We start from the raw sequence: 18168 nt of genomic DNA, 5'->3' as shown, positions 1-18168 counted from the left end.
GCGGGTGTCAAATTCATGTACAGACTCATCAGAGTCTTCAGGACGCACAGGTTGATATCACACTGTATTGAGGAAACTACTGGATGTGTTATCTATGACTCTGAACTGGCTGTAGAGGTCAGAGGTTGAAAGTCAAGAGGTTAGAGGTCGGAGAGGTCTTTGTACACGTCAGTCTCCACTACATCTGTTTTTGAAGGTTAGAGGTCAACCTTGGGTCAACACAAACACTGTTTTTCTTTTGGCTCTGGTAGGAGATTGAGAGCTTGTTGACCAACTGGATGGGTCCAGACCTGAGTGGCTTTGGGGAGCTGGTGTTGGAGGGCTCCTTCAGGGTCCAACGGGTCAAGAAGGAGAGGGCATTCTTCCTCTTCGACAAGATGCTGCTTATCTCTAAAAAGAGGCTGGAGCATTTCATCTACAGCACCCACATATTTGTGAGTGACGTGCCGACACCGGAAAGAATTGATCAGATTATTGTGTTTCTGTAAACGCTATGGGCATGTCTCATTAGAGATGACACCTACACCAATCAAAAAAGTGAAATGTTTTTGTTTGTTGCTTGATTCTTTATCATGTACTGATACCCTTATTTCCCCTCCACTGTCTTTCCTCTCATCTCTCACTCTCCCCTTTCCCTCATCTCTCCACCCTTCTCTCCCTGCAGTGCTGTAATCTACTTCTAGTAGAAACCATGAAGGATCCCCTGTGTTTTAAGGTGTCCGATCAGACCATCCCCAAACAGCAGCACATTGTACAGGTACAAGTAAACCACTATCAAATTACAAGTAAAACACTATAAAAGAACAGGGCATTGTATTGTGTCAGACCAGTGTACCTAAACTACCCTCCTACCCATGTTACAGACCAAGAACCAGGAGGAGAAACGCCTTTGGCTGCACTACCTCAAGAGACTGATAGTGGAGAACCATCTTGCCTCTCTACCCCAGAAGGTAAGGCTTACTGTACATTACTGTAAATGCTGCCGATATGAATGGCAATACTTTTTAGCCAAATATAACACTGAAGGCTTTGGCTAAACTGAAACGGATAATATTGTAATCACACTGTTAGGTTGTGCTGCCACCTCATGTCTGTTTAAAGTTAATGTGAACACTGTCGCAAGTTGAACAATCATTGAAATACCATACATGTATTTTTCAGGCAAGGCAGGTACTAGGTGACAACTTCTGTCAATGTGAGTTCCACGTCATTTCAAACCATCATACTTTCACACACCTACACTTTTCACTTTCAATTTACACTGTAAAAAACAACAACAAAAAAACTATTTATTTAAATTAAAAAATGACACTGTATATGACACCAATCGTGCACAGCTTACAATCATGCACAACTTAGTAACTTGCAATTTCTATTTCAAAGCTCCTCAGTTTGATCAGGATCATTTAAAAAAGTCATCTCCAAGATGCGATGAATACTATCGAGGAAGACGCCAATCAGGTCAGGACATACTTACCTGTAATACACCTAGTATCTAATTTGTGCGTGAACCACTTTTTGTTTTAATTGGAACCACTTTTATTTCTGTTAGATATCTTTACTGGTTTTAAGCACATTCAAACCCCAAAGTTGAATGAGTGTGATGGCTTCTTCTTTGTCATAAATCTAACAAATAACAAAGGCCTTTTGCCATATGCCTGTCTGGTCTGTGTTTGCTGCGTTAACTTAATTATGTGTGTATGTGTGTGTGTGTGTGTATGTCCAGAGACCCCAGAGTTCATCTACACCCCAGAGAAGGCCAAGAAGAGCCTTCCCCTGCTTCTGGAGGGGAACCTGTCCTACCGCCGCGGCAGGAGGCAGTCCGGTGAGACTTCATGTCTATAGACCAGGGCCTGTATCCACAAAACGTTTCAGAGCAGGAGTGCTGATCTAGGATCAGTTTAGCCTTTTAGATCATAATGAATAAGATTATATGGACAGATCCTAAATCAGCATTCCTACTCAGTAGGCAGTCAGGTGAGACCTCATGTCAATAGCCCAGGGCCCACATTCATAAAGAGTCTCAAAGCAGAAGTGCTGATTTAAGTATCAGTTTTGCCTTTTGGATCATATTTGAATAATTGTACATGAACAAGAAGGACCTGATCCTGGATCAGCACTCCTACTCTGAGACGCTTTATGAACGAGGGCCCAGAGAGGAATCACCCACGGCACATGACTTGGACTAAACATACAGTTAGCTGGGAAATTTGCATAAATGTAATAATTGGAAATGACTCATTCTTGAATGCTTATGGCTGTTTCTTTCCAGCTCCAACTAAAGACTTTGAAACATCATTTCATGGTGAGAGTGGTGAGAATGCTTCTTAAAGGATTTTTGTTTATATTGTTTCCTGGTAGTGACTCAGTCTGTCAGGACTGAAACATTTAGTATGTTTTTAATGGAAAGTAAACACACACTTCTTTGTTTCCCCCAAACAATTTCTATCTTCTCATGGAATCCAGTCTCTTCAAAGGTAAGCTTGATTCAGACTTGTTCCTCCCTTAACCACCCACACAACTGTCATACACATCAATCGTCAGATGATATCTCATTGGCAAGAATTACTTGGCAAGAATTACTATGAGCAATGCCTTGTTGACGTTAGAAATGCTATTGAGTAGTACTACACCTTCCCTTCCTGACATTCTCTGTTTCCGTGTTGATACGCATGTCCATCTCCACAGGCTGGCAGCGAGGGGGAGCTGTGTCATGGGGCAGATAGCCTGGGATCCTCAGGCAGCACCAACACCCTGGCCTCCTCTGTGATCGAGGTGGAGGCTGAGGCAGAGCGGCCGGACACCTGCCTGGGCCTGGAAGAAGAGGATCTATCCCCCCTGAGCCTCCCGCCCACCCTCTCCATCACTGAGGAGATCATGCAGTTCATCAACCAGAGCCGCATGCGAGAGGGCATGGCCGAACTCAAGCATGACGCAGTATGGCTGGGCTATACTGTCTTTCACAATTCACATATTATTAAACAGTTGCTATGGATTTGAAGCAACCTGTGCCACTTGTCTAGTCACTAGACATTCGTATCTAGTTTTATGAGCTATCAATTCCTTCCTGAGTTAGTGCTGCATTACTTTACCATGTACATATAGTAGGAGCTGCAGGGATGACTTTTTTGAGTCTGTTTCTGTCTCTCCACAGGATCCACCCCGGGATGAGTCTCTGGAGGACCAAACAACTGAGCCACATCCATGTCCAGTTGCTCAGCAAGGAAATGACCAGCCGCTTGCTTCCTCTACAGAGGAGACTTATGAGTCGCAAGACCCCCATCCCAATAGTCCAGAAGAGATAACAGTACAACTGGAGGGGAGCAGAAGCAAAATGGAAGACCAAACTCTTCCACCCCGTCTGGCCAGTGAGTCCTCAGAGGAGGGTGGTCGTGAAGGGGGAGAGTCAACACCTTTGCCAGCTGATGTCATAGAGGAGATGCTTCAGGAGGAGAGCACATCAGCCAAAGAAACCGAGACAGTTGGGGAAAGAATTGCATCAGAGGTGGAGGACGAGCAAACGATCAAAACCGCGACACCACTCTCTCCTGTAAGCCTCCCTGACAAAAGGGAGAGGGAGAAAGAACTCTGCTTTGACCTCCCAAATGAGGACAAGCACTCAGAAGCTCCTCTCTCTCCTCTCTCCGTCCCAGCGCACACTGTACAGAGCCCTCTGGCGCCCAAGAAAGAGACCCAGCTCACCAAGTCCGACAGGCAGATCATCGAGAAGATCCGTAGCTACTACGAGGCGGCTGAGGCCGAGGCAGGAGAAGCAGGAGAAGGTGACAGCAGCCCCACCCCCAGGAGAAACAGCTTCTCCCTCATTATCCCCACCGGCCTGGTCAAAGACTCTGTGTCCCGCTTTGCTGTCTTTGGCCACCAGGACAGCCTGTGTGACTCGGAGAGCGGGCGCTCCGATGGCGGGGCAGAACCAGAGCCTGAGTCAGAGCTGCCCTCCCCTCTTCTGTCAGTGCCTGGCCAGGGAGAGGGCATCCTCAGCCCAGACTGTTCCTCCACTTCTGCTGCTGGTTCCCAGGAAGAGCACAGCCAGGCACCAGGTCAGGGTGAGCCTGTTGTGGAGGAATGTAGCAAGTTTGAGCATGGGAGCGAGCTCCTCCCCTACACAGAGCTGATGAAGGAGTGGAAAGAGAAGGAGAAAGAGAAAGTAGGAGCTGCTGTTAGTATAGAGAGTGAAATCATACCAAACCTGTCTACAGACATCACCAAAGAGCCCTCATGCAGTGATGAAGCAGCCAAAGTGATCACAAAAGACCAGCAAGTAATCAACGGCCACGGACCAAGTTCGGACTCCACTGTCCCTCCACCTACAGGCCTCCATGACAGTAAGACTGCCCCAGTGTCCCAGGTTGGGTGGGGCAGAATCAGAGACAGGAGCTTCCCCACTGGGAACCTAGACGGCCTACCCAGCCAGATCAAGGTGGGCCACTGGTCCCGCCACTGTAAGATGGTGTCCTCCAGCCGGACCCTGTACGAAGGGGCAGCGGTCGCAGACGTGGCGGGGATAGGCCTGTTCGAGGCCAGCCCCGGTGATCCATGTCTGGTGGAGAACTCTGAGAGGATCCTCAGTAAGGTTCAAATGCTGGCTTGCATGTACAGTGCCAAGGCCAGCAGCATGAAGGTGCCACTTCACCACAAGAGGGTGTGTGTGGGCCTTGCACCGTGGACCACCACCACCAGGCACAGTGTCCCTCCTCAGGCCCAGCTGCCACAGCAGCATCATGGGGAGAAGATTACAATAAAGAGAGCTCAGAGCCATTCCACTGGTCAGTACCTTTTAACATCCTGTAGAAATGGCTATGATTTGATTTAATAGTGTAGAAGTGATGAGATCTGAAGACTTGTTGGTGTCTTATTGTTGATTTTTTTCTGAATTGTTTTACTAAACACTACTAAATAATGGAATAAAACGTAGAAACTGTGATTTAACATGTTTGATAGTGAAGGTAAAGCCTTCATATGGTTGGTCAGGAAACACAACGAATAAAACATGACATGTAAAGCCTCCATATTGTTTATCAGTGAATGACAGTGTTTGGACTGATTTTTTTGGTTTACAGGTTGCCAGGAGATTGCTTCAGTTTCCTCAGAACCCCAGCTCTTTGGCCACGTCCTTGTCAGTGAACAGCTGTCCCCCACCTACCGCCAGCAGGAGAATAGCTGCGTCCTGGCCGGACCCAGGGACAGTGTTTCCAACCTGGGATCCACGTCCTTTGCCTCTCCCCACTCCTCCCCTCTGACCACCCCACCAAAAACCACTCAGGTTGGGCCTGAGGAGGTAGTGACGACTGCTGTGGAGGGGAAGCTTATGGAGAACCAGTCTGAGGAAGTAATCTCAGAAGCTGAGATGCGGAGGCCTCACCCCAAGTGGGGCTCCCCAGGCCAGGAAGGCCCCATCCAAGGGGTAGGGATGGAAGTTCCAGCTGATGGTCATTCAGGGACCCCAGAGATGTCTGTGAATCTCAGCAGGACTCGGGCAGAGCAGAAAGGACATCATCTGTACTCCATCAGGGAAGATCCTGCTCTTGGGGCAGCAGCAGCCTCTTTTGCAGGCCCATGTGGGAACAAAGACAGATCTCCAGGGATTGGAGCTGCAGAGGAGCTGCAGAAGACCATTCAACAGCAGGCTCCAACTGAACCAGAGAAAAGCCAGGTGGTGAAGCCAGACAAAGACAGTTTAAACACCAAGATAATGTCGCCTTATGTGGCCAGTGGGGCTGAGAGGAGGAGCTCACCCCAGATGGCCCCTAGTCATCAAAGCAAAGCTGAATCTACCAAAGAGAAGTCACGAGATGGCACTCTAGATGATCGGGATGTTTCACCTGCAGCGCCAAAGATTTCCCCTCACATCTCCAACATACCCACACAACAGAAGTCCATTTCTGGGCTAACTGAGGGGTCAAACTCCTTAGTGTGGCGTCCCACTCAGTCACCTATGACTGAACCCATGCAAGCAACACATACATCTGGTCAGAGAGTCAAGGAGAGTCAAGTCCCAGAGGATTCCAAAGGAAAAGAGGGGGGCATGGTTCCCCATCCGTGGTCATCACACCAAAGCTCGACGCCTACACCTCCGCCAGGGGTGCAGTCCTCCGACTCTCTGCCTAAATTCACCAACCAAAGACCACCCAATCTGCACCTGCCCACTACCATGGGCAGAAGGAGCCTTCCTATGAATTTGAATGGATCAAACAACGCCACACTCCCCAGCCAAAGGTACAGTATTTAATAGGACTTAATAATACAGTTAGTAACACAATTTCACCAGTCCATTGCTTAATTCTTCCACTAAGAGTTCTTGTAGATAATAAGCAGAATCTGCCGCACACCCAAAACCGATTTGTGAAGGTGCTGGAGGCTAAATGCAAAACTGGAGAAACATTAAAGAAATGTGCATCTGACTGGAAGTGTGCAGATACTTTTTCCTGTTTCTCCACTAAGAGTTCTGAAAGAAATTCCATGAATCAGATAATACAGTGTTATTCACAGAGTAGATGGAAAGAAAGCATTTGAGTGAAATGCTCTATGCACTGTGATTTACAGTGCCTTCATAAAGTATTCATACCTCTTTACTTATTCCACATTTTGTTGTGTTACAGCCTGAATTCAAAATGGATTAATTAAATAAAAAAATCTCACCCATCTACACAAAATACCCCATAATGACAAAGTGAACACGTTTTCAGAAAGTTTAGCAAATGTATTAATAATGAAATACAGTAATATCTCATTTACATACAATACCAGTCAAAGGTTTGGACACACCTACTCATTCAAGGGTTTTTCTTCATTTTAACTATTTTCTACATTGTAGAATAATGTTGAAGACATCAACACTATGAAATAACACATATGGAATCATGTAGTAACCAAAAAAGTGTTAAACAAATCAAAATATATTTTATATTTGAGATTCTTCAAAGTAGCCACCCTTTGCCTTGATGACAGCTTTGCACACTCTTTGCATTCTCTCAACCAGCTTCACCTGGAATGCTTTTCCAACAGTCTTGAAGGAGTTCCCACATATACTGAGCACTTGTTGGCTGCTTTACCTTCACTCTGCGGTCCAACTCATCCCAAACCATCTCAATTGGGTTGAGGTCGGGGGATTGTGGAGGCCAGGTCATCTAATGCAACACTCCATCACTCTCCTTCTTGGTCAAATAGCCCTTACACAGCCTGGAGGTGTGTTGGGTCATTGTCCTGTTGAAAAACAAATGATTGTCCCACTAAGCCCAAACCAGATGGGATGGTGTATCGCTGCAGGATGCTGTGGTAGCCATGCTGGTTAAGTGTGCCTTGAATTCTAAATAAATCACAGACAGTGTCACCAGCAAAGCACCCCACACTATCACACCTCCACCTCCATGCTTCATGGTGGGAACTACACATGCGGCGGTCATCCGTTCACCTACACTGCGTCTCACAAAGACACAGCGGTTGTAACAAAAAATCTCAAATTTGGACTCCAGAACAAAGGACAGATTTCCACCGGTCTTATGTCCATTGCTCGTGTTTCTTGGCCCAAGCAAGTCTCTTCTTATTATTGGTGTCCTTTAGTAGTGGTTTCTTTGCAGCAATTCGACCATGAAGGCCTGATTCACGCAGTCTCCTCTGAACAGTTGATGTTGAGATGTGTTTGTTACTTGAACTCTGTAAAACACTTATTTTGGGCTGCAATTTCTGAGGCTGGTAACTCTAATGACCTTATCCTCTGCAGCAGAGGTAACTCTGGGTCTTCCTTTCCTGTGGCGGTCCTCATGAGAGCCAGTTTCATCATAGCGCTTGATGGTTTTTGCGACTGCACTTGAAGAAACGTTCAAAGTTCTTCACATTTTATGGATTGACTGACCTTCATGTCTTAAAGTAATGATGGACTGTCGTTTCTCTTTGATTATTATTTGAGCTGTTCTTGCCATAATATCATAATATGGACTTGGTCTTTTACAAAATTGGGCTATCTTCTGTATAACCCCCCCCCCAACCTTGTCACAACACAACTGATTGGCTGAAACGCGTTAAGAAGGAAAGAAATGTCGTATAAATATTTGACTCAAAAGTAGTCACCTCAAAAATATCTCTCAAGAAACTGGAGCTTGTGAATCCAAAAATTAGGCTTTATTATTGCGTAACAAAGCCGAGCTTGCTCCATGCAACAACTGGCTCTCCTTGGCTCAAAGATCTCCTTTTATACAAATACAAATGCACAATCATGCTTACATAGCATATACAGTTACTCTCCTTAGGGCAAATGATTAACTTATTTTAGTGCCACTCTACCCTTATCTTTCAACGTCCAGATGTCACATGTGGTTTACTCCAAAAGGCCATGGGCGCTTTTCCATATGAGGCCTTTTCCCTTATCTCATTATATTGGTGGTGTGGCTCAGACACTTTCTTAAAAAATAATATACATACATTCATTAAAGCACAGTTACACACTGCATTGATTATATTCCTTATTTAGGCATGCGTCTGGATTATAAAATATCAATCATGTTTACTATATTTTACCTTTGACATTTCCCAACATTTTGCCTTAATGATACATAAAGTATTTCTATATATTCTCCCCTTTGGGACTTCCAACAAAGTCCCAACAGTACAAAGATTAACTTTAAAATGAATGTAAGCCTGTGCATTTACTTATTCTTAGCCTTGCCACATGTGGTTACCTTTACATGTATATTTTAAACCAATATATCTTCCTCATTGTTAGACCCATCCTGATGAGGACCCAGAGCCCAGTCAGGTATTGGATACAAGTCTAAAAGTTTTTCCTCTAAATTAACCTCCAAGTTTTTCTGTTGAGCTTTGTAACCATGGCAGGCCCATCCACCCCCAGGAACAACACCATACAGACATTCAGGATTCCCGAATGGACAGTCCATTGGTCCTCCTTTAACATTACAAGGTTTCCCATATTTATTAACATACTGTCCTGGAGCTCCCTGAACTGGATGTATTTCTTTGTAAACATTGCTCCCCACTTTTGTTTAGTTATAGCATTTCCCATATATGTGTTAGTATCCTAACACATCAAAATATGCAACTTTGTCTTAACAATAATATCTAGGACATGTTAAGAATGGTGTCAACATCTTTAGCATACATAACCTATTTCACCCATATCAATATAAGTATTATAACAATCAAAATAATCAAAATCAATATCTAATCCATTAATTGCAATGTCAACATCATTAGGCATTAATATTAATAACTTATTCAGATCAATCAGTCCACTTATAATTTATAATCATAATCAAATTAATTACCCAAAACAACTTTAGAATGACAATTCTTAGTTAGTCACCTTGGTTCCTTCATTCAAAGTTAAAACTCTCACCTTGGCACATATTGACACTGGCAGAATGTATATTTATTTATGTTTATTATCATAATTCTAGCATTAATTCCTCATAACGAGAATTACAACAGATCAGTATCTTAATGCATTCCTAGTCCAAATTACTATAAATTTAGCAGTGTATAATACCTCCTTAATCAACATACTACCTTAACTAACACTCCCTTCCTCTACCGGCACTCAATCTTCTGGCGTCTTCATTATGTCAGATAGCTTCATAGTTCATCTTGGATTGCCCATGACAATATCCCAATTCCAATGTCACACCTGAACCACCTCACCTCTACCCCCATTCTGTTTTGTCCATTTGCCAACCAGTATACCAGCACCATCAGAGATGGTATATTTGAATACATCTCTATTCATGCCCACTCCAATTGGACTCCTGTCACACTCTTGAGAGAAAAGGCATAAGAGAAAAGAAAAGGCAGTTGATTGCTTCGATTGGATGCTGGTTCTGATTCAGGTCTGGTAGAGGTAATGCTGGACAGGAACATCTTCAGCCGGGTAGAGTTTTTTTTGGTTTTTATTGAGGTTCACACCGTTCTGGACCGAATTATCTCTGCTATGCATCAAGACATAATCCGTTGCAACCTTGTGAAAGGACAAATCATAACAATTTAGTTGAGTTCATTTCCACCATTCTTAATACCAATTTCTAATACTTGATCCTGCTGCCTGATACATTTTTCCTTGAGGGATCCCTGTATTCCAAAGGCTACAGTGGGGAAAAAAAGTATTTAGTCAGCCACCAATTGTGCAAGTTCTCCCACTTAAAAAGATGAGAGAGGCCTGTAATTTTCATCATAGGTACACGTCAATTATGACAGACAAAATGAGGAAAAAAAATCCAGAAAATCACATTGTAGGATTTTTAATGAAATTATTTGCAAATTATGGTGGAAAATAAGTATTTGGTCAAGAACAAAAGTTTCTCAATACTTTGTTATATACACTTTGTTGGCAATGACACAGGTCAAACGTTTTCTGTAAGTCTTCACAAGGTTTTCACACACTGTTGCTGGTATTTTGGCCCATTCCTCCATGCAGATCTCCTCTAGAGCAGTGATGTTTTGGGGCTGTCGCTGGGCAACACAGACTTTCAACTCCTCCAAAGATTTTCTATGGGTTTGAGATCTGGAGACTGGCTAGGCCACTCCAGGACCTTGAAATGCTTCTTACGAAGCCACTCCTTCGTTGCCCGGGCGGTGTGTTTGGGATCATTGTCATGCTGAAAGACCCAGCCACGTTTCATCTTCAATGCCCTTGCTGATGGAAGGAGGTTTTCACTCAAAATCTCACGATACATGGCCCCATTCATTCTTTCCTTTACACGGATCAGTCATCCTGGTCCCTTTGCAGAAAAACAGCCCCAAAGCATGATGTTTCCACCCCCATGCTTCACAGTAGGTATGGTGTTCTTTGGATGCAACTCAGCATTCTTTGTCCTCCAAACACGACGAGTTGAGTTTTTACCAAAAAGTTCTATTTTGGTTTCATCTGACCATATGACATTCTCCCAATCCTCTTCTGGATCATCCAAATGCACTCTAGCAAACTTCAGACGGGCCTGGACATGTACTGGCTTAAGCAGGGGGACACGTCTGGCACTGCAGGATTTGAGTCCCTGGTGGCGTGAGTGTGTTACTGATGGTAGGCTTTGTTACTTTGGTCCCAGCTCTCTGCAGGTCATCCACTAGGTCCCCCCGTGTGGTTCTGGGATTTTTGCTCACCGTTCTTGTGATCATTTTGACCCCACGGGGTGAGATCTTGCGTGGAGCCCCAGATCGAGGGAGATTATCAGTGGTCTTGTATGTCTTCCATTTCCTAATAATTGCTCCCACAGTTGATTTCTTCAAACCAAGCTGCTTACCTATTGCAGATTCAGTCTTCCCAGCCTGGTGCAGGTCTACAATTTTGTTTCTGGTGTCCTTTGACAGCTCTTTGGTCTTGGCCATAGTGGAGTTTGGAGTGTGGCTGTTTGAGGTTGTGGACAGGTGTCTTTTATACTGATAACAAGTTCAAACAGGTGCCATTAATACAGGTAACGAGTGGAGGACAGAGGAGCCTCTTAAAGAAGAAGTTACAGGTCTGTGAGAGCCAGAAATCTTGCTTGTTTGTAGGTGACCAAATACTTATTTTCCACCATAATTTGCAAATAAATTCATTAAAAATCCTACAATGTGATTTTCTGGATTTTTTTTCCTCAATTTGTCTGTCATAGTTGGCGTGTACCTATGATGAAAATTACAGGCCTCTCTCATCTTTTTAAGTGTGAGAACTTGCACAATTGGTGGCTGACTAAATCCCTTTTCCCCCACTGTATCTGTATAAATGCCACATATTTCACATTCTCCCTCCCAATTGTTTTATTTTACCACTCCTATATATTTGCTCATAGTCTATTTGACATTACTCTGGCGCTTTCCTTTTCCTTGTTCCTATTCTAACCACTAATTGCTTACCCTTCTCTCCCCATCCTGGTTGATTATACAATTGTTTATATTTAGGATTTCCTAAATATTACAAACATTCTGCTGGCCAATATGGTTTTCCGAGTTCCTTATATGACAAAAGTTGTGGTTGAATCATAGCACAGTCCTAGTAACTGTGGAGATGTTGAACTACTGTTAACTATTTAAAACGGAGATGTGGTGCATATTAGACTATTTTCTTTATTTAATTTTAATGCAATATATTGTACTCATCTATACCAATCATTGTTTAACGGCTCCTTCCATTCCCTTTCTTCTGTATTTGGTATGGCTCTAACATGTACAGGGTTTAGTGCACTTTCCCAAGGAATAACTACTCCAATAACACTAACCCCTGGACACTAAATACTACATCAAATTGTTTATCTAAGCCTTGGGCTGTTCTCCTTATGTCTATGATTCACCTGTCTCTTTCTTTCATTATCTTAAGGTCACACTACCCCATGTGACTTCCCCATACTCTGTGCTGGTTCCTCCCACACCAATAATAATTTAACCCTTGTATTTTAATAGTGATCCCTTCCTGCATTTTAGTTATGGTTCCTGCCTGTGCAAGAATATACATTTTAATCCTGTCTATATCCCCTCTATGTCTTGTTCTTCTGCTCTTTACTATTATCAGTACCCCATTCCCCTTATTCTCAGGGAACTAGTCAAGTACAGAGAAATCAATGATGAGGATTTCTGGTGCATCTTGGAGGTCTTGAAAGCAAGAACACGTAGCTCATCAGTAATTGCCATCCTGACCCATCTGATTCTCGCCAGCATCCTCAGCTCTCTCATCTCCCAGTCATCGGTTCCCTCACTCTGGTAGAATGGTTTAGATGATACCAGGTCACGCTCCCCTCTATCCATACCGCCGTTGGTGTAACCTGAACGCCGATGTATGGTCACTTTAGCTGTTATTCTTCTTCCGTCACCAGGGTCTCCGGATCAGCCAGAGTCCCTCTCAATCTATCGACATCGGTCTGCGAAGAGTGTCCTTCTACCAGCCTACCCATAGGGAAGCTCGGAGTCACTGCTACAAAGACACACAAACACAGACAAACACAAAAGACAACAATGCTACCCAATGGCGGGCCGTCTTCCTCTCCTGGTGTTGGAACACTCCTATAGTGGGAAACATGGATCTAAGTATCGGTCTCTCCCACTTTTACCATCATTGAGGTAGCCAACAACACCTGGTATGGGCCCCTCCACATATGGTCTTTCCAGCTCTTTCTTCTGTAGTCTTTTGCCATCACATAGTCTCCAGGGCGCAGAAAATACTCAAATTATCCTACTCAGTTGGGCAGAGTTATCTTCACCCATGAAAATAAAATCTTAAGAACATTGTTAGGTTAGGTGAGACACAGTATGCTACTTATGTCCTCTCATCCGTCAAGAGAAGCCTTGAGATTATGAAGCGCACTCTCTTCCAGCTTGTTGTAGTCCACTCATTTCATAGACAGACCACCATGCCTCCTATCACAAAAACAAAAAAGATTTAACCTAACCCATAACACATTATTACTACTGCTCATATCCTTAATACACCTTGCATATTTCCCCACAAAACCATTATAAAACATTAAAACCTCTGTAAGCCCAACTTCCTTCCTTGGACACATGCATCACATCATGATTCATGTGTTCAAAAAACAAAACAACAACAATATTGCCTATCAAACCAAAAATAATAACTAAACTTAAAATGACAAGCCTTGAGCATATCTTTACTTAACTATATCCCATAACACTATTCAAGGAATACCTCTCCTTCAGGACTAACTCTCTCACTTCATCCTTGTCCTGTTTGGACTAATATATAGGATTTTTTCCAAATTATAAACTTCTTCACAATTATCCTTATTATATCTAACCCCCAATTCAGCATGCCTCTAGAATTTACAGTGCGGGTGATCAGGTCACACTATAAAGCCAGGACAGATTTCAGAGGTCATTGAAATCATTCAATGAATTGTTCCATCCAATAGTATACTACTCATTAACAACCATCAAAACATTTCATAAATGTTGTATCCCGAGTGTACAGTAAGTCCTTAGTACAGCTCTTTTCAAAATAAATCACACGTATTTACTTATCCCTCAGTAAATAAAAACCCAAATGATATGTGTTTGCCCCTTTAAGATATTTCACTTCTATCTCGTGAAAAAAACTAAAATACAAATAAAAATCCTATACAGCTAACATTTCATACTAAGTGGGTTGTTTATGGTTATTTAAACACCATATAGTAAAACAATAAACAAACAAAAAATGGCCAGGCCCTATTTATAGTCTCGGAAAGTTTTTCAAAGAAAATAGAAAATCACTCCCCCCTTTATCCTGGAAGAAAAAGTACACATTTAGTTAGTTTACATTTTGATACCTCCTAACCAGTCCAAACAATCTAAATTCGAAATTCTCACTCTCTATTCACACATCTCCTAATTCTCCTACTCAGAAAACCCTCAAGAACATCACTTGTGACTGCTCCCTTCCCCGATGAATTCCACAATCCAGTGCACATAAAACGACATAAAGTCCCATAAGATTTCAACCCCCGAGGCTTTTTCGTAACCTCAAATACAGTCAATTTCTCCGTGTAAGGAATCAGTGATATTTGATCCCAAGTATCTATTAAAATATTGTTTGAGACGTGGGTCTCCTACATCTCCTTCATCATTCATTCTGTAGGGGATTTCCATCAGTCCCAGAAAAGACTCCCAACCAAGACACATCAGACATTTATCATGTTTCATTAAGTGGAATATACACCTATAACATAACAAACCCATAACCACTTTCCAGTCATCTAATAATTTCAACCTGTTGCATTGTTTTTAGTAAAAATATAAATTGTTGTGTAATCAATCCAGAACCCACAAGAAGTTAGTGCTGTCTCCTGTCCCCTAGTCCAAAATAAATGCTTCTCTAGTTATCCTGATTTGGTCCTTCCCACAAGTTCTAAGACTGCTGCCATTCAGCCAAGCTGGGCCCATTCCCTTGCCAATTACCCTGTTGTGGTTGCCTAGGCCACCACGGCTTGGTAGGACAATCCCTTCTTGTATGTCCTGATTGACTGCACCCCCAGCAGACCCCTGGTCTTCTTGGTGGTGGTGTAATTAAGCCAGCCTTGTTTGGTTCACTCTCCCTCCATTGTTATCCTTCTAGCTTTGTATCATTACTGGATTAATGACATATGTAATAACTGTTTCCCATTAGATTGTGCCTTTTTCTGATAATGTTATAATTGTAGCCTATTGCATTAATTTAGTTTAAAATACAAACTTGTTGTTGAACAAATCTAGAACCTACATTAAGTACGTACTATCCCATCAGCATAATAGTTAAAACGACCTACACTCCACTGGTCCACGTAGCAAAAACAAATTATCGTTTTAGAATTCATTAACTATTTGCATACATCACTGGTGTCACGCAAACTATAGAATAAAGTAATAACAATTAGAATTTGTCAAATAAATGTTTTCCATCCAACTATTCAAACTTGCTTCAAATATCTCTTTCAGCTCGATACAGTCAAGCAAGTACGACTCTCTTTTACCCGAGAACTAAAACATGGCATTATTAAAGTCTATTCACAACCCAACAATAACTAATAGTATTTTTGTATTCATATTATTAAAAGACGTTACTTTCATTCCAGTCTACCTAAACAATTCAAATTATGGCAATTGCCAGTCCCCTATTCAAATGTATGTAATTGTCCTTTCTGATTAGACTATAGTCACTCCTCCCTCTTTCCCGTTGAATAAGTGAGTCCTTCAGTTTGAAAAGACACAGGCTGCTAAATCGTCCAGTCTTATCCTGACTGTTCCGTCAATCTAATCAACTCACAACCATAGTTGAACTATACTAGAAAACCTAGACTCGAATCAGCGATGCAGAATCTATGCTTTATTGAAAGGACAAGTAAATCCTCCTTTATTCCAATGATAATGGTCAGTAGTTTTAGTATCTGGCACATACCACACTTTATCAGAAAATAGCTTTACAGGACTAAGATTTCACAAGCTGGAAGCTTTAACAGTCAACAAGTCAAATCTACATTAATTAATTTGGAAACAGATCTAACGAATTCAATCAAATGGATTATGTTATTTCCCCCTATTATACTAAAATTCCTTTACTATCTCACTTCTGCTTCAAAATGATAGATAGTTATCATAATGCCTACTCTTATTTCTATCAATGATCTATGTACTTTCTCCCACCCCTCACGTACGTCTATGTTTTTGGGGATGCAAGTCAGCACCTATTATTTTATCCAATCCCTCGTAATAAATTACACTCACATAAAATTCATTATATTCTAATATATTCACATCAACCAAACCATTCATGTTTCTAATGATTCTTTATTACCACAAATCAGTTAATCATAATCTAGTCTCAGCGGAACAACAACTAATTACACAAATCCTTCCCCTCAGTCATAGAATCCTCCCAGAATTCACTGATCTTACAAAATTCTATGACAGGCATTGTTGTACGAAACTCCAAGATATCATTTACATGAAAAGCTTATTATTCAAACTTATATATAATTATCATACACACCTCTATATCTCATCATTCAAACTTCAGAGTGCGACTCATTTACACCATTATACCATTCTCATTCCACATTCACACAATGTTGTTCTCAAACGCGCTTAATTACTATTTGTATAACCTACAGGAATATTTTATTCTATCAAAGGGCCCAAATTTGGAATGTTAACCCTATCCCAGTTATTATTTTACTGTAGTCAATTTATCACAATACTACATCACCTCTAAAGTTTCCAAATATAATGTCAGAAACACACCCTAAAAGATTGACCAAAATACAATGCATAGACGTCATATGATCACACCGGTACACGTGACCTGTTCCTCCAACAGGATTTCTCATACCCCTCCTAGTAATGTGAATTTTCCACTCAGTTGGTAAATGTATATCCACATAACATAAATTCTTCTCTTTCCTTTTTGAACATGTTGAGTACTTATTTTTCTCTTTTTCTTTTGGCGCTTCTCTTCTTTCCTGTGTCTTTTGCTTTATGGTTCTTTATCAGTGTTTCCATTTCCTCACACACCGAGACATCAAATGTTCCTCCTTCTGCTCATTTGGTGCCCATTTTCCTGGTGCGTTTCTCCCATTTTTCAGATGTTTTCGCTATTTCTTCCTTGCCTAAGGGATACTTAGCACTCAGTATTTCTACCGCCTATAATTTTAACTTCCTTTTAAATCTATTTTAGTATTCGTCCTATTTATTTATTTATTTATTTCTCCTTCTTTATTCTTTTTATATTAGTATTCACTTTTATTGTTAAACTATTTGTGCTTCTTTGATTATTGTTTGGTCAGAACTTATTTATTATTAATGGGCATTTGACAGTCTCTTTATGTAATAATAATATAATATCTCCTGATGTCCACTTTTATTTTGTGTGGAACACCTCATGAATCTTTCCCTTGCTAGTGTTTTTTCTTAGCTTTAAATCACTCAGCTATACAGTGGGGAAAAAAGTATTTAGTCAGCCACCAATTGTGCAAGTTCTCCCACTTAAAAAGATGAGAGAGGCCTGTAATTTTCATCATAGGTACACGTCAACTATGACAGACAAAATGAGAAAAAATTTTCCAGAAAATCACATTGTAGGATTTTTAATGAATTTATTGGCATATGATGGTGGAAAATAAGTATTTGGTCAATAACAAAAGTTTCTCAATACTTTTGTTATATACCCTTTGTTGGCAATGACACAGGTCAAACGTTTTCTGTAAGTCTTCACAAGGTTTTCACACACTGTTGCTGGTATTTTGGCCCATTCCTCCATGCAGATCTCCTCTAGAGCAGTGATGTTTTGGGGCTGTCGCTGGGCAACACAGACTTTCAACTCCCTCCAAAGATTTTCTATGGGGTTGAGATCTGGAGACTGGCTAGGCCACTCCAGGACCTTGAAATGCTTCTTACGAAGCCACTCCTTCGTTGCCCGGGCGGTGTGTTTGGGATCATTGTCATGCTGAAAGACCCAGCCACGTTTCATCTTCAATGCCCTTGCTGATGGAAGGAGGGTTTCACTCAAAATCTCACGATACATGGCCCCATTCATTCTTTCCTTTACACGGATCAGTCGTCCTGGTCCCTTTGCAGAAAAACAGCCCCAAAGCATGATGTTTCCAACCCCATGCTTCACAGTAGGTATGGTGTTCTTTGGATGCAACTCAGCATTCTTTGTCCTCCAAACATGACGAGTTGAGTTTTTACCAAAAAGTTATATTTTGGTTT

General features: G+C 41.8%; 1 protein-coding gene across 3 annotated transcripts in view; it reads left to right on the top strand.

Moving 5' to 3' along the window:
- Positions 1-18168, top strand: part of LOC121562872 — a 74458-nt gene that overhangs the window by 47020 nt on the left and 9270 nt on the right. For 2 of the 3 annotated variants that reach the window (XM_041875032.2, XM_041875039.1), the window contains 11 exons: positions 252-434; positions 665-757; positions 864-950; positions 1162-1195; positions 1384-1461; positions 1727-1825; positions 2273-2314; positions 2467-2477; positions 2689-2937; positions 3155-4784; positions 5079-6234. In XM_041875032.2, coding sequence (XP_041730966.1) covers positions 252-434; positions 665-757; positions 864-950; positions 1162-1195; positions 1384-1461; positions 1727-1825; positions 2273-2314; positions 2467-2477; positions 2689-2937; positions 3155-4784; positions 5079-6234 — 3662 coding nt within the window. The remainder of the gene's footprint in view (positions 1-251; positions 435-664; positions 758-863; positions 951-1161; positions 1196-1383; positions 1462-1726; positions 1826-2272; positions 2315-2466; positions 2478-2688; positions 2938-3154; positions 4785-5078; positions 6235-18168) is intronic. The other variant, XM_041875036.2, reaches the window with a different exon arrangement.

The sequence above is a fragment of the Coregonus clupeaformis genome, chromosome 5 (genome assembly GCF_020615455.1).
Source record: "Coregonus clupeaformis isolate EN_2021a chromosome 5, ASM2061545v1, whole genome shotgun sequence".
Taxonomy (NCBI): Eukaryota; Metazoa; Chordata; class Actinopteri; order Salmoniformes; family Salmonidae; genus Coregonus; species Coregonus clupeaformis.
Note: the sequence above shows the minus strand (reverse complement) of the source record. Positions and strands in the feature narration are given on the sequence as shown.